This window comes from Opisthorchis viverrini, assembly GCF_000715545.1.
Source record: "Opisthorchis viverrini unplaced genomic scaffold opera_v5_41, whole genome shotgun sequence".
Taxonomy (NCBI): Eukaryota; Metazoa; Platyhelminthes; class Trematoda; order Opisthorchiida; family Opisthorchiidae; genus Opisthorchis; species Opisthorchis viverrini.
This window is the reverse complement of record NW_008751697.1, coordinates 691,477-709,151: the sequence shown is the minus strand read 5'-3', so window position 1 is coordinate 709,151 and position 17,675 is coordinate 691,477. Positions and strand designations below refer to the sequence as shown.

At 41.2% G+C, this 17,675-nt stretch overlaps 1 protein-coding gene across 1 annotated transcript in view; it reads right to left on the bottom strand.

Moving 5' to 3' along the window:
- T265_03024 (hypothetical protein) overlaps nucleotides 1-16,725 on the bottom strand; it is a gene marked incomplete at both ends in the record, with an annotated part of 30,865 nt that extends 14,140 nt beyond the window's left edge. Inside the window, 9 exons of the mRNA XM_009167413.1 lie at nucleotides 768-927; nucleotides 3,965-4,105; nucleotides 6,187-6,250; nucleotides 8,122-8,307; nucleotides 11,161-11,246; nucleotides 12,917-12,995; nucleotides 14,529-14,678; nucleotides 15,764-15,925; nucleotides 16,577-16,725. Coding sequence (XP_009165677.1) covers nucleotides 768-927; nucleotides 3,965-4,105; nucleotides 6,187-6,250; nucleotides 8,122-8,307; nucleotides 11,161-11,246; nucleotides 12,917-12,995; nucleotides 14,529-14,678; nucleotides 15,764-15,925; nucleotides 16,577-16,674 — 1,126 coding nt within the window. The remainder of the gene's footprint in view (nucleotides 1-767; nucleotides 928-3,964; nucleotides 4,106-6,186; nucleotides 6,251-8,121; nucleotides 8,308-11,160; nucleotides 11,247-12,916; nucleotides 12,996-14,528; nucleotides 14,679-15,763; nucleotides 15,926-16,576) is intronic.
- Between the last annotated feature and the right edge of the window lie 950 nt (nucleotides 16,726-17,675).

Below are 17,675 nucleotides of genomic sequence, written 5' to 3'. Positions count from 1 at the left end.
CTTCCATAGGTAGCTAAAACAGACTGCTTGTTTCTTCTGAAGTCTCGTCACTTTTATGTTGCGTGGCAAAGCACCCATCTACAGCTCCTACTGTCTTATTGATGTTTGCATCCGTGATAAGCCGCCTCGCCTCCTATGTCTTATTTTTATAATTAAAAAGGAATCAGACGTTGTTAAGCTAGAGAGGGGAAATGTCTTGCTACACCGGTGATACGGAACACACATCTTTACGAACTTGCCGTTAAATGATCAAACGGTGTCCTTTGTCTCCAATTCTTTTAGTGTTTAGGCACCAAGAAAATCAATAAGCACTAAGTTGCGAGGTTCAAGTCGGCCATACAGGAGGTCGCCGCAAAGTTACCTCACAGATGTTCGGCTGTGGAGGGACAACTTTTTATCAGACTATCTAATTAATTTGAGAGCCAAATGATGTCTTCAGAATGTTTGGCCCACATGGTGGGACGACCAAGTCCATGCCAAGTTTTGTTCCACGTAACCCGTAACACGCCTACTATGAGGATTTAAACAAAACGTCAAGTCCGACCACGTGATGCTCAAGCCTACTAGGTCAGAAGACGAGGCTTCTAAATGAACTACCGAGTAAAAACATGTTAAAAATAAGATTCGAGTGAGAGTAACAGTTTGCTGACCGCCAGGAAACCTTCCCGTTCGCGTGCAGGGTACTCCGACCAGAATCCGTTATCACAGAAGCAAAGCGGAAACTTCAGCCACATAACTGCAAAAAATTTCGTCACACAAATACATACCAAAAATAGCAGTAGGAGCTGGCCAAACCAAGTCTTCAGCCTCATCGACATCAGTTTTCGTTCTCAAAACCGCACTTGCTAAAGAACGCAGCTCTTGTAATAGTTTCTCTTCCGGTAGGTGAAACCTTTGCTTTTCGTGCCAGGGTATAAAATTTTCTGTCTGAAAAGAATCGTGGATGAAACACACTACAAGGCCACAGAAAATTTTTTTTATGCTGATAGAAAGGGGACCTATGCTAAAGAACGCAGCTCTTGTAATAGTTTCTCTTCCGGTAGGTGAAACCTTTGCTTTTCGTGCCAGGGTATAAAATTTTCTGTCTGAAAAGAATCGTGGATGAAACACACTACAAGGCCACAGAAAATTTTTTTTATGCTGATAGAAAAGGGGACCTAGGCGTTGAAGAAGGCATAGACCTACATAGCCCTTTCCAGATAAACTTAATCAAACCCATGAGGAGAAAACGAGCTAGCCCGGTGAATGTTAGCAGCTGCGGACTAGGCGTGCTGTCCCCCAAAAAGAGGTAGACTGTTTTCTTATACCTGTGGTAATGCTTTGTGAAGGATCCCTGTGGACGCTTATAGAGGAGATGTATAGCACTCCCCCCTAGGGCAAAAGATAACAACAAAAAGCATAAGGATATTTCATGCCAATCGGTATGAATATGTGAGATGTCCATGAGGTCACACGGCGGCGTTTGGCAGTGCACCGCGTAACAAGTTCCGAGAATATAATTTATAGAAAGGGCAAATAAAAAACGTTCTGGTGATGGAAGTTACCCAACATGATTCTCGGCGAACTGAGATGACATAACACAACTGAATCTGGTTACAACAGAATGGATGGCTCGTATTCTTAAAGAGGCACAAAGATAAGTCATACCGAACTGGCCTGAGGGCAAGTGTAAATTTGGCTCTATGTTTCCAAAATATCACTGGACTCCTAACATGCATTTAGTGTGAAGGGCTGTTTCAAATCTGCGAAGCACCGAAACGGAAGCCGTACATGGTACGTTCGTTCGTCCCATAAAATGGAATGGTTGACAGACAAGCTTACGACAACTGAACTTCACAGGTTGAAACACCCAAAGAAAGTAATAAGTTTCAAGAACCATGGACTAACGCAGCTGGTCAGCACGGGAACAACCATCTGGGTCAAGGCCACTAAAGGATTGACTTCTGAGTGAAAGGCAACGCAGACCTAATATTTGTGTATATGGGGGCTTCGGGTTGCATGTGAACTGACGAGAAATTATTGCGACCCTTTTACTACTCCTAGGTTAATTGTTTCTGATTGAAAATCGCGGCTTCCAAGATAGTATAATTATGTGGTGATTTGCGGTGAATCGCCACCTTGTTTATGATTATTCTATTTCTAATCACTCTGATTCTGTAATGTTGGTTCAAGGAAAACGGAAATCTGCCCTAAGCTGACAAAAATACAGGTGCGCTCAATTGCCGAAGTACCCCGGAAACATGGCATATTTCTGCTTTCCGTCGGTCCATCACAACATAATATAAAATGTTATCTGAATAGACCAAAGGTTAAGTAGATGAAGAGCTGTAAGTTGACGATACTGCTTGCAGGAACAACCAGGTGAATGTTAAAAGTGAATATGGGTAAGAATGACAGTCGGTCGATCATTTGTGACCAAGTTGTTCAGTTGACTTTGGCGGCACCCGGGTTATGACTCTTTCTGTGTGTGTAAAACAGTAACGGGACATAATTCAGTTACTTCTGCAGTATGGTGATTGTTTAGGATTGAATCGGCCTCGGCACACAGGCGGTGCTCACAAATACTTCTAGGGGAAAGACTGGTAAGATGACCAATGAATATGTATTCTTACTAGGTTTTACATGAAAGCCGACAGCATGATGAAGTTTCTGAAACAAGAGTTGTTTATAGTAGCTGAGCTCAAAGATGTGCGCAGATCAGCGGCAAACTTGTTAACTTTCACGCATACCTTAATGTGAACTCCGCAATTGAGTTCCCTTTCAATGGTTGAATGAGATATACACATCTGTTGTCTAATGAAAAAAGCTTTACATTTTTTCGGAGCTGTTGCCCTCAGCGTGAAACCGAGTGAGTGACCGTTCATCACAAGATCTCCGTGTAACCGCTACCACACGGAATAAAGCATTTAATTTGTGTGAGTCCTTTCTGCCTTTCTGTTAAGATACTGAATTAATTTTTGCTTGTGCTTGAGAAGAGTGAAGCGCTTCAACTGAATACACCGGCCATTTCATAGCAGTTCTCCTGCATTGTCAAGAGAATAACCCATCTTGTCCTCTGAGTCTCAGCGAACTAATGTGTCTATTCGTGTGCATTCGTAAGGTTACCTTATATTGGGATCAGTGTCCGATGAGCAGATCGACCAAAACACAGACCTTCAGTTACCGATCACTTGGAGTACACAAGTATTATTTTCCAAATTACCCATGAACATCTCAGATTAGAGTGTGAATATCAAGGTCATCTCAGATTAGAGTGTGACAAGTATATCAAGGTTCTGTCACTTGGATTGATTAATAAACTTGAATAACAGGTCATGAGTACAAAGTAAGATCATTCCTTTATGATCACTAGTTGGCATGATAACACGTGTGTTATTGTTGATGATATGCTCACTAAGGCATTCTAGTTATCTGAAAAGGTGATGAATGACAAAACAATGGCGTCACTAAACCACAATGACTTTTGGAGACTGCATCTTACGAGCTTTTGTGGAGTTGGTTATAGTTTGGTAGCTAACCATTCGATCAGAGGGATTGATCGCGTAAAATATGGGCATTGCTGGTAATTTAGGTAGGCCATAAAACCATGAAAACAAGAACGATTCGGTTTTCCTTAAATAACTTATTTCTTTCTAAACAACGTGCATAAGCGAAGCTACTCACAAGGTTGCTGGAAACTCCTCGACAGCCCACGACCCGTTTCGCCCTTCTTAGGGCTCATCAGGTAGGCGTAATCCCCGAGTTTCCGTCAACCTCATGCTCTACTTGAACCCAAATTGCACTGTTTTCCAGAAATACATTCATTTGCAAATCAATTTGGTTTTCACGGGAGACTCAACTGAATCTCCCGTTTATGATATTCTACATGCAGGACGAAACCTGTCGTGGGCTGTCGAAGAGTTTTCAGCAACCTTGTGAGTAGTTTCCTTCATGAAAATATACTGCTATATTTCGAATATCGTACCAACTGAAACATGAAGCGGCCTGTGTGCAGCACATTCAGTTGTAGAATATCATAAACGAGAGATCTAGTTGAGTCTCCCTTGAAAACCAAATCGGTTTGGAAACGAGCGCTTTTCTCGAAAACGTGCATAAGCATTTTGTTCTTCGCCGTTTTTGCTAAAAGGTCGTCCGCAATCATGGAAGAAACTCTTACTTTTGCCTTATTGGTTACGCAGTAACGCTATTCCCGTGCTTCATAGGGGTTGCGTGGTAGGCCACGACAAACTGAATCCAGAATGTATGTGCCTGTTTATGTGCCCAAATTGTTTTTGAACATGGCTTACCAACGTTTCTGCTTCTTGAGGTTTCAATCATGGGAGTATTATTCGCCGAACCGCAGGTTGTCTTAAAGTGAAGGTGTTCGTTTGAGCTTGCCGAACCACAATAGTTATATAGACCATGATTTACGATAAACGTGGTTTTCGGGTTTGCCAACTTGAAGCCTCCGTAAACCAGTGCAGCCAACAAGTCGTAGAAATATAACGTTTCGTGACAATAGTTAGAAAATTCGATGTTGTCACCTCTCAGAGATAGCAATAAATAGTCTAGCGAGCCAGTTGTTAGTTAACTTGTCTACAGTACTAAATGGCGTAACTATCAGGTCGAATGAGACACAAGTTAAAAATGGAGATCCAGAAACTACCTTTGGAAGGAGAAATTAACAACTGCTGTACTCCCGAAACAGCCGTTGTTTCTTCCATGATGCCAATGATGCCAAGTTGGGTGCAGTCGGCAAATCAGTGACTTGAAATATGAGTTTTTCCCAGGGCACTTAGTCGCTATCCCGGTAGGAGGAATATCCAAGAGGTGTAGAGTGTGCGACTCCCTCACACTTGGTGTTAACAGTTTTACGGCGATATTGCGGAATTTGCTGTTTCTTCTGAAGGTTTGCACTGAATATTCGAATATGCATATAGACGCTTAAGAGTGCAAGTCAGAATGTGAGGTCTGTGCCTTAATGCTTTCAACCTTGCACGAGTAATACCACTGGTCACTCGAGGAGCCAAACAATGTGTGACCACATGATGTGGTTTCCATTATTGAAGGATGAGTGATGCCAGGTCCTGTCTACTTGACAGCTACTTACACTGCTGACCAGGCACTCGTGAGCTAAAGGTTAAGTGTTCAACCAATGGCGAGAAGGTTGCGAGTTCAAAACTCTCCGAGTTTCGTGAGATGCCCACTGCTACTTGGCTTTTCAGCACAGATTGGTTTCTATATTGAATATTACCAACTCATCACATCACCATGAATACAACTATTTAATAAAATCTCGTTTTTTGCCAGTTTTTTGCGATTTTGCAGATCACCAAGCGTGGGATATTCAAACCATCGGAGTGTTTAAACCAATATTATTTATAATGATTTAGGTTCAGCAAGTCTTACCAGGGCATGGACTTCACTCGTAGATGAATGTATCTAGATCTAAGGTGTAGCTTTCATGGCGCCAAACTCATACGTCCGCTTCGCACATGGTTTTCACAGCGTCCATCCATTCCTTACAGCCATGAAGAGTGAATTTCTCACATTAGATTACAAATAGAACAATTTGTGGCTTGTCCATACGACAAGCGGTTTTAGGAGTAATGCATGGTCTACGAATGGGTGTTGCTTTGGAAGAACAAAAGGTTCGCAAAAAAAGCGGATCCAACTAACGCGAAATTCGGCTGCAAATAACTAATAATTTCAACGTTTACAAAAAGAAGACAGTTTCCTCTGAATGTCAACATCCTGTCGGCCGCTTGGTAAAAACAGTCATTTTGTAACAGAACAAGAATAAGTAAAATACTGGACGAAACCACTCAGTGAGTAACGCATCGGGTCGATGATTCTACCGTCGAAGTAAGCCTAACGTTTGAAGTTACTCTTTTCTCTCCGTATACACTCACTTGGTATTGACTAACCAGTATGGCATCATTAGAATCTGGAGGTTTGGGATACTTGTTCAGAGTAACACCCAGGAAACTTACTGCGTGGTTTCGTTCAACATTTTAGTTCTTCCTTCTCAGGATCATTTTCAGAAATCAGCTGATGAGGAAGAAACACTTTCTCGCTGGAAGTGCTGAATGGACCAACTTCATATCTCCTAAACACGTTACTTGTTACGAATGGACAGTAGATAATTCTACGAAGTTGTCCATACCGAAGGCCAAATATAAAATGATTGAACCACATAGATCTTACTTCTTGTGGATATGTGGATAATTGTTCATCCTGAGACCCGTTCTTTGACGCATTTGTATCAGTTCTAGGGGGAGACAAACAAAAAGCTTCCTTTATTTCAAATAATTCATCTTACACTACTATCGGAGTTGACAGATCTTCAGTTGTTTCACTGTCTAAACTAACATGTTTGAAAGCTGATTTTGTAACTGAGAAAAACATGAATTGCTGAGACTTTATAGAAATGTGTTCGATTGGGTTCGTGAGTTTTACGCCGTTTGTCCTTTGGCTAGTTAACGCCCTCTGTCAAATGAGTCCAAATATTAAGAGGGGCACCTCGAAGAAACTTCATTCCTTGGCTTGAGTCACTGGAAAGAAACTTAGACCTACAGCTGTCATTTCTTATAGCCACATACTGATATATTAATTTTATTCCTGACCTTTACAATCCCACTTTGTCAACAATTGTGTTAATTTAATGTTGATGTTTAGCGCTCCTCAAAAAATAAGGGAAAAACGTACATAAAATGTAGTGGAAAATGTAGTGGAAATAAATAAATAATAAATAAATAAATAATAAATAAAATAAATAAATAAAATAAAAATAAAATAGCTGCTACGCACCTGTAGGAGCACATTGGAAGTGACAAGCAAAAGCCAATGCTATTCGCCTTATTAGACACAGCTGCAAAGGCTCCAAACGGTCGCAGCCGTAGAATAGTTGAAGGCAATTTGTACGCAGAACTTTTCGTACCATCTGGACTGCGAAGCAGTTCAAGGTAAGCATCGATTTGGTGTAGATGTTTCAAGAACTGACAATGAATATTGCCATTGTACTGATGGCCAGCTATGTACTTTTATAAAGAAGAAACATATGTCTTCTGATATCAACCGCAGTCAAACGCTTGGAACTGATATCTCCGTAATCAGTCATGGCTGGTAGGAATGTAGCCAAAACTCTAACCCTTATCAAACACGGGCGCAGATTGATATCTGGCCCAGTTCTGTGCTTCCTTTTAATTGATAATGATGAAACGCTTGCCTGAAAAGCATCATGCCCGAAGAAGTTTACGGTGTATAGCATCACATAACCTCCCGAAACTAAGAGAAGAGCAAACTGCAGATTATACGGTAGAAAGATAAATAATATGCAAAAGTGAAAAAAGACGGAATATTGCAATTCACCAGGGGATACACCGTAGATTTAAGTGAGGATGGGATATCCATATGGTCCGTTAGTTGCAACGTTTAGAAAGACAGGTTATGGGGAGTTGGCTGACTTAAACACTGACTTAGAAAACTGGCGTTCGAGAAAGCCAAGCTGACTCGAGAAGGAGAAACAGAAGAAGCAACTTTTTCAGTTCCGGCTATCGCCAAAGGTCTTACCAAGTAGAAAGCCTAACTGGAGAAATATGATCCCGAGCCCTGCTTCCCAAGTGGATCACCTTTTTGCAGTGCTTAAGCCTTGGATCCCGTTAAAACTTCGGCGTTGGATTAATTGTGCTAAAAATTTGTATCGAAACGGTATTCTTTTATCTCCAGTTTTTCGGTTTATTCCGTTAACTTGTAGCATTCAATTGTAACTTTTAGGTCAATAAATTGGAAGTAAAAGGATTCAAAGCTTGCTCTGTTATAACATTTCTGTCAAACAGTTATCATCTGAGAAATGTGTAATCGGATATCAAAACGCCAGCCAGACGTGGCCTTCCTTATAAGTAGGACTCTTCATTTGGGTGTAGGTGATCGATCAAGTCACTATATGGTTGGCCTCACAACAGCTATCCCTCATTATAACAGCCATGAGTCAGATAAATTAAATTCCACGCCTAAGCCAACTAGATCCGGCATTTTTACACTTTTGTAGGCATTGAACTAATTTAAGACCTCAGTAATGCGTTGGAATATTTCGGGTTTTGGTATCATATACAGTTCATGTTCATCCGAAGATGGGCTTACCTTGATTCCTGCGTCACTTTGCTTTCAATTACAGCATCATCAGCTTCGGTGGCGTCACTTTTTACCACTTCTGAGAAACTTTCTTCAAGGTGAAGCACGGGGTTGTCGTCTTCCAGATGAGTGTTGTCCGGCAGTATTTCTATCAACTCGTCTCCTTGTGAGTGAGTAGAATCTACAGGAACTTCCCTACAAAAGTCGGGAACTCAGTAAAACAACTGATATGTCGTAAACACCTATTTATTTATCTATTCCGGCAAGTTACTTCATTGATAAAAGGAAAACATAGAACCAGGCGAGCAAAATACCAAGATAAAAACATCAGCTATGAAAACCGCTAACAATAACTACCAGTTAGACGCCAGATCAACAAGATGGAAATCCGAAGGGAAACGCTGTAAACTGCACAAGGATTGTATCAGCTTAAACGGTTAATTATTTCCAAAACGACTGTAAAATATGAAATAGTAGCTTGTTGTGGTGATTCTACCACTTCCGGGTCTAACTAACCAAGCCCTCATTCTTCCACTGCATTCCTCTGAGGAGCAACATGTAAAAATAGTATCTATCCTTCCCAGGATTTTATTAGTGCAAGTGTGATTCCACATACTGAAGTCTGCCATCGTTTCCGCGACTGAGTGGGAAGTTTTGTCCCAGTAATCACAGCCAGTGGCCAACGTGTCTGAGCCAGTGATCCGAGCAGGCGACCAGCAAATCACAGGCTCGATAAGAAAACTCAAGAGGTCAAACTTAAGAAAGACGGACACGGTTTCCTTAAACTAGCGCGCCACTGATCGGGAAGTTCAGAGAACCCGCGAGAAAAAGACAGCAATAATGTGCACTGGAAATCAACGTCCAACTCTTCTTTGGAAAATGCAATTTTACACGCCTCAGAGGATTACAAAGACGATACAAATTTATTCCAATAACACTACTAGCACGTCCGCATTATTCATTGAACAAAGAAAGTGAAAAAACCGTGATATCTGGGAGCACAACGAATGAGGCATTCAACATATTGTGTCCAAAAGTCTCGCTGCGTGCCACGCCAGAATAGGTAACTGCTGGTATCTGTGCCTCATGCCAGAAAGAAAGGGAAGTTGATATCAGCAACCCACTAAACTTCCCCGACCGCATTGATAGTTCTCCGCTTTATTGGTTAAAAAATTATCGTATTTCGCTTATTTTATGGGGTTTTGGAAATGTAATTGTGTACAGGCTTTCTTCAGTTTACCCAGCTTACAAGCACAGTTAGTGTTCAAAAAGAACATGACTTCAGTTTCCATAAATGGTCAACAAGCGAGGGAAAAGTTCTAAAATGATAGCTCTCCCAGTAAGGTCCGTTTCAGCCGAAAGAAGCGATACTTTACAGCACTAAATAGCTTAGCAAGATTCCAAATTTAGTGCTCTGAAGGCTATTAGCCAAGAAAGACTCGTTCAAGCAGCCTGTGAACAAAATACAGCCTCCTAGTCTACTTACTACTTACTTGACATTGAGAAATGACTTCAACAAGGCTCAGGATTTACACCAGGTTACCTCGTGAGGTGTTTATTTTTTAAATTGCATTTGCCATCGTCATTGTTAGTTGTACTATCTTGGCGCTGCCCATTTTTTGTGACCTCCGGCTTAAATCGACAGTAGCAAACATTTTGTGCTGCTAAACTAGAAGAGTGCTAAATATCCTGATGGATGTCGTGTTCGGGAACGTCTTTTGACTCCTGTACAACGCCTTAGCATTACTTTTTAAAAATGCCGGAAAATTCTCGAGAGCTCATCCATGCAGACTGGTGTAAATAGCCCGGATCAAGTAACTTTGCAAGAAATTGCCTGCATAATCATTCGAACAGACTACCAGCGGTATTGCGAACCAGCGAAGCAATTTGTTGCAAAATACTCGAAAATTGAGAAAGATCTCAGCTGTCTTGTTTCATACGTCCAGATTATTGCTGCGATTGAAGGCTTCAAACACGGGGAGTTTCGACTGTATCATCCATTCCGCCGTTGTTTATTTAGTTTGCTGAATTACGGGTCCAGACATCAAACTTCGGCGTAACAGAGCATAGTACAGAGAGATTACAGTACTAGGAGAATGCTGAGGCATGTAATTTCCAGAGATTTTGGATGTAAGATTAGACGATGGATTCACGGTAGTAAGAAAAAGGCGATATGAGAGGATGCCATTCTCAACCATTTCTTCGTGTAGTGGAAAGCATTCTTTTGCTATAGCGAGTTTCAGCATAACAGAGTACCAGTATTTACAACATTTTTATCCCACTAAGATGCCTATTCCTAAAAAGAAAACCTTGTTTTCGTTCCGCAAAAGTTAACAATTGATCAATCGGAAAAATTATAGCCTACCCGACACCGCAAAAAAAGACTGGGAAACTCTGGTGATCAGACACTTCAAAAAAGGTGAAACATTGAACCACAATTAGTGCTATACTAATTTTAAGACCACAGAATCTATAGCAGCACACCTGCCTTATCTGATGAATCTTGGAGAGAAAATCGACCATTCAAGTAGCGACCGGTGATTTCCTCCCATTGTACGACATGTTTCAGGCAAGCAAACAAACAGCAAACGAGATAAACTGCAGGTGAAAGTGAAAAAGTTGATTTGACAGCCAAACGCCTGCCAGACGCAAATAAGGGCCTATTTTTAGGAGGCTACCAGTGTGATTGCTTCTCACTGGCGATCCTTATGGGGGGCAAAGTACACCCTGTGTATGTAGATAGCGTTCAGCTGTAGCACCCTTCCAGTGCCTAACTGCCATGCTATCCAAAGGGAGCACGAAGTCTGGGATACTGACAGGTTTCCCAAGCCTAGACAGGGGAGTTCGGGTTTGAACCAGTCAATAAATTAGCGCTCCAACCACTTAGGCCATCTCGCACCCACCCTGTACATGTAGCTCCCTTTCGTGAGCAACGAATGCCCCCCTATGAATAAACCGATAGCCGAGCAACACAGAGGATGTAAATCAAGCTGAGCGGGTTGATACTAATTCTGTCCAACATCTTATCGTGACTCACGTTCCACTCACCAGAATTTTCGCAGTTCATCCAACTGTTCACGGATTGGTATACCTGATATTTCGATGTTGGCAAGCTTGAGTCTTCGGTTCATATCCTGCAACAACAAATGACACCTGTAGAACGAACCTTTAAGGAGCCGCGTCTAATGTTTGATTATTGTGAGTGTAAGCTGACATGGAAATTTGTTATTCTACAGGAATTTTGCATTAATGCCTTTACTTTACTCTTCATAGTCTACGGCTTGTGTATCACCCCCAACGAATCCCTAGGAACCTGTTGGTTCTAGGTAACTAAGCTCCTGAGATAGTGACTGACTGCACACGGGATTTTAGACCTATCTATCATGTCGAATTCTCTAGCTTCCTCCCTCAATGACCTCAATAACTTCCGTTACTCACAACCCTAAGGATTAGGCTAGTGTTTTTCCATGAACTTTGTATTTAGAAAAGACTTAACAATACTTGGGTATGGCGCTATGGCTTACTTAACCTACAAAGTTAAGTGTAAATCACTGTGACCGCGTAGGACGCAGACTGTACACCTAACAGGCCGAGAATTTCAAATGAAGCTATCGAAAACACAACAGCCTGAAATCGCTTGCGTTTGCCACAAATTTCCTGAGCCCTTGCATCCTCTGTTCAAAAATCCTTAAACAAACATATCTCCATAATCATTCTTCCGTGTATGTTCAAATAGTTTCAAATAATGCAGGCTTAATTCACGGTAAGCACAGAATGACTAAATTGCTTCTTTAAGAATGTTTGATCTGTAGTACTCGCTTGTGGGTTAACAGTGAACTCGTGAAGCTTTCAAGTTAAGGCACACTTAATTAGCGCAAATTCAAAAAACTGGCAACAAGGCCACCGCCAGCATTTAATACTAGAATATAATACAGTTGTCTCTAATAATGCCACTTTTGTGCCATGAATTTTTAGCAAATAGCGGGCGAAGGGAGAAGAACATAGTAAGTAGTGTGGCGGTTATTTAGGTAAAAAATAAAAATTGGGGCACGACTTTGAATCAACAACAGCCTGAGCTACCGCGCATTTTCAAACCACACAATTCCAAGAGTTACGAGAAATTTGTGGTTGTTTGGACTTGCGACAGTCAGGAGATGTGCGAATCATGAATGAAGTCAACATGAAGGTTAGTTGCATGGTATTTACGAAGCTAATTGTGTTTAGTTTGAAGGAACGCGGAAATGAAAAGACAAATATTGACGATTGGCTCCCACTTGGAAAGCCCATCGTGATAGCTGCAATTTCAGCTGTTGTATCAAACGGTAAACGACGAATAGGTTAAGAAGGACAAACTGTTGACACTCAGATTGACTGTTGCGAAGAATAAGTTTCCTTCAACCATCAGTGGCATCCCTACACCACACAATGGGAGGTATCCATTCGTGGTTATCCAGACGTAACACACTACTCATAATGTTACTGAAATCTTCGACAGCCTACGACCGATTTCGTCCTACCTAGAGCTCATCAGGTAGACTCAATCTTAACGTCAACTTTCTGTGCTGTTTGAGCCCGACATGATGTGAAAGTGAGAGTACTGGCCAAAATTAGTTCGTAAATACTTCACTTGTTGACATTCACACATGAATAGGTGTGGCACACATGTAAGTTATATTTGTGGCGTTATGGTTTTACTATAAAAAAAGTCGTAATAGTTCACAAACCTTTGGGTCATGCAAGATATTAAGTTGTCAAGATCAGTACGACCGGCATATATACCCTCCGAACACAGTCAGCAACTTACGAACAACTGACGCGTCAGAAAGGGGTAGTGGAACAGTTCGGATGTATTCGGTCGAGTTTCTGGATCCTTTGTTAACATGCTGTAAAGGGGATAATTTTGGAAACTCAGCAACCAGAAATAGTCATCCTGTCCAATTCGCTTTATATATTTTCTAAGCGTCAAACATGCATTACTTGTATTTAGCACAAAAGGTTCCCAGTTTATGTACCTTTCCACGCACTCTAACACCTGTTGTTGTATATCCCTATTTGCTGGTGATGTGATCTACTTAAATCTCTGGTGTAGTGCACAAGGGATGAGTCTATTCAATGGATAAGCCTATGAAAGTTTTGTAGGCCTAACCATCATTTTTGTGTACAAACTATCGCACGCCTTCAGCATCTTTCAGAAGCTCCGGGATACTCAGCGCCACTACTGTTATAAGAACGAATTTGAACTGGTGACAAGGCAGACTTGTGTATGCCACGGATTATCTGTGGTGAACATCAATCAGTATGAAGACAGTAGACGCTCCCTAAGGGTCGTTTTCAATCCCCAAACTGATAGTTAGCGACAATCTATTGAACCTCACTGCTTTCTTAGTGGACTACTATGAAGGTAACAAGAAGGGCCAAAGCCGCCAGCAACGTCCAACTAGTTTTTCGATGATATCGAGCAAGCTAGGCCAATCACTTTGAAGCTCATGACTGTCGAAACCCTTCCGCTGCAAAATTCGGTATTCGCATCCGTCTTCTTTTATGGCTGATGTGGTTTGGAGACAGTTTGATGGTTATGAAACATTTTATATCTGATTGGACCTTTGATACATCGCACGTAGATGTATTAATAAAATTAAATTATCAGGATTGCTTTTCCGCCCAGTTATTAGAGATTAGCTTTACACGTGCAACTTCTGGGAATGCTCTATTTAGCGTGCGAAACCTGAAAAGTCATCAAAAAATACTAGTCTCTTTCTTCATTTTTGTCCTCGAATTTCTTTTGAGCTTACTGTGGATTGGTTTTGATACGGCTTTGAGGAAATATAGCAGCTTCCCATACATTAAACAAGATTCAGTAAATTCTCAAAATGGAGTTCCCTTTATGGATCGTAGTCATTCTTTTCAACTTACTAAAGGCGCGTCTACTTTGTGGGAAACAAATGGAATTGCAGAAATGCAAAGACAGTACTGTGGCTGAATTGCTCTTGAAAGCAAAAAAATACATTCTTTAAAGCTTGGCTGTGTAATTAAGTATCTTAGTTGTTGATCTCGACCTTGATACAGCTGAATCCTCCCCCAAGTCTCGTTGAATTGGAACCACAACAGCAGCCTTCAATAGTTTTTTCTCCAGTCTCATTCAGGCATACTACTTGGGCATCACCAAATATAATGTTTTGGACTAAAATTCCGCATATCCTGTAGTCTTATCGGCGTTTGAACTTTCATAGCCCGCTACTAGACGTTTTTGCTAACAGCCCATAAGTAGGAATCGCCTGTGATGGGTAACTAGAACACGTCGGTTGCATGAACTTCACCGTAGGATTTCCAAGTAAATTCGTACTCGGAACCTAGTCACGTTGTTTACGAAATGAAAGTGAGATGAATAAAAAGGAAATACAGCAAGCCCCACATACGCATCTATTAGATGTTGCAGTTCATCTGAATAAGGTGGAGGTAGCCTTGGACATGACTGCTGAATCGACTGCCAGAGGACACGGATGAGGCCTGTTCCATTTAAGGCATATTCCTGAGTGCACATTTCATAAATAACCAACCCCAGAGACCTGTGTGAAGAAAAGATGTCTTTTTAAAAATAAGTCAAAAACGCATGCGAATTTGAAACATTACGATTTTTTGTTTTTTTTTACGCTGATTAGGAAAAATAATAGGTCTCCCAATCAATGGAACGCAACCAGGCAGTGACATGGCAAGTTAATCCCAAACTGCTAACCAGTCTGTTGTAGTCTGCATCAATACAGCAGAGAGGCCCTGCCATACTAACGAAAGAAGCCAGGCAAATTTCAACTTCGGAGTATTGAACGTTTGTCCAAAATGAAACCATCGGTGCTCGGGTTGTGGCATATAATTCAACCCTGACGCTGGTCTATTCTAATATGTCCGTTACAGTGATAGAAAGCAAAACGTCTTGGTGAAATATGATATAGAAATATAGGAAAAATGATAAGTTTACCCGTGATGGCGTGTGATTCAGTGCTTTGAGCAACAATAAAGGAGTAGGACTGCAATCATGATAAAATAGGAATGTGAAACGTCTCATAGCTGTTACCACGTTACAATGCATATATATATATATATATATTGGCGACATGGAGAAACATCAGCAAGACTACCGGCCGACCCGTAGGGTGAAATCAATGGGGAATACACAACACATATAGTTTTAAGATATACTCTAGTGCTCTGCTTGTTTCCGTACCGGGCTTTCTCAAGTTTGTTCAAAAAGCACAAATAAGTTCACCCTGAAAATTGTTCTAGAATCCCACACTTTCATCCTTTTAATTAAGAATTGTTACATTTGAGATGACAGTACGTCCAGTCGTCTACATCGATTGTGAGCAGTCGGAGACATCACGCGTTTGTTTCTAAAATGTGGACAAAACTCTTTTAGATGACCAGAATCGGTACTTTGACGACTTTTAGATGAAAATTCAGTGAACAGAAATGAACTGAACTATGCATCGGTAAACCTCAAGTAAGTGACACTGATTAGGTAAAATATTTTAGCCATCATCCAGGCAGGAAAGCCACCAGAACAGTGAAATGCCTTCCTGTAAAGCAGTAAAAACATCCATATAATGACAGTTCTGTCTGAGCATAACTGGTAAGAGATTACATGGTCGAAACTCACCAGACATCAGCTTTGTGTGTGTAAACCCCCTCTTTCAACACTTCTGGACTCAGGCGGTACAGTGTTTTGGAAAATGGATCGTAAATTTTCGATGTAGTTGCTGGCAAACGGCATTGCTCAAGACCGCCCAGCTTCACGTGTCCGTTCTTCAGGAAAATATTCCTGAAAAAAGATAGAAAAACACAGATGAGCACGTGATGCCCTCACGGTATCAATCCAAAAAAGGAATTATTCGGTTTGGAGGGGATGGAACGGTCGCTCTAGTGCCGGCTGACACTAAAGTGTTCAGTTATTTTCGGCTGCTAAGATCAAGCTAAACAGTCAGAAATTGGAAGAACAATTAACCGGAACAATTAACCAGTTCAGCGTTACTTGTGGGAAAGTTTTCAAAACGTATTATACCTTAAAAATTTATGAAAGTCAGTAAGTTGAACTTTTGTACAGATTTCACTTTAATCTAAGTTGAACCTTGTGCATTCACTGTTTCAGTACATCAGTGGTGTATTTGCTGTTCAGAGGCAACTTAAAAAACAAACAAACAGGCTGTTTGTCAATTTGTCGGAATATAGGCAGCTCGGGTGTGTTTACTGGTAGTTGATCAGTTGGCAGTTGATCTGTTCGCCGAGCTTGGCAACTGGCTTGCCAACGTTTCGTCCCCAGTCAAGGAGACATCGTCATTGCGCATTCCACTGCGTTTATTCAACTTGAATACAAAAAGTGAGCATATGAATAGCAAATGCATCAAACAAAACTGAAAATCGGACAGATCTGTCAATGATTTGTATGGCTACTTAAAAGCTTAAGAACACAAACCTTGATTTGACATCCCCATGCAGATGTCCATTCTTGTGCAAGAAGTTAAGAGCCATAATTAATTGAACTGCCCACACTCCGACTTGATGTTCTTCCATATGTCTCCCATTCTCATTCAAATTCTTCAAGTAGCTCTGGAGACTACCACCCTATAGAAAAAAATCAAACAAGTTACAAGAACACACGGTTGTATACAAGTATATGGAAAACACTTCAAAATACCTTGAGCGCGCGAACGATTCCTATGCGACGTGAGCGACTTTGTCTCCATGACACCCCATGCCTTTGCATGTGGTAGGCCCTGGAAAACACCTTGGTCTGGTTTTAAAAATTGACTATTTGCTAAACCCTTTGTTCATGATATTCTTCAACTGACTGTGCTATACAAAAGCTGCCTCATGCTCCAGTTGTTACGATATCTCAGATATCACGTTATACATTCCTGGACAGAAAACTACTCGTAAGGTAGCCGAAAACTCGGACGGCTGTACTTGGGGTTCATCAGGTAGGTGCAACCTCTGAATTTCCTTTCACCTTCCACTCTTAGGGGTTGAACAACACACAACGCTCAAGCTCTAACCCATCCTCCCGATTTGGAATATGGCTAAGTTGACCGCTTTCATCCTTCACCTCAGATGCAGCGTTGTAAGCGATCTAAAGAAAAAATTCCCGACAGCGATTAATTCTGACAGTAACCGCGTTAACTACTGTAAGGTGTAGTCCCAGTTCTATATCAATTGTGAGTACGCATCCAGACGGTGGCAAACCTTCGTTCGGGTTATATGTTTCCCAAATTGAAATATTCATGAAAGACCAAGTGTGTTAATGCTCGTGCGCAACAGTCTGAACTAACTTTTTGGAGGCAACCCAAGTAGGACCAAAGGTCTTTCACTCAGGGAGAAGTTTGATCAACTTGTGCCAAAATGAGGCTGCTTTCCTTCCGTCAAATCGTAGTTAACAGCGTGACGAGACATCAAGTGTGAAGCAAGTTTTCATGTTTACAAATTAAATGACAATGTCTAGGATATTGTGAAATAAATGAGTGGAAACAGGAACCTTATTAGTAAAGGTTTTGCAAGCATGAATTCACCGCATGTAT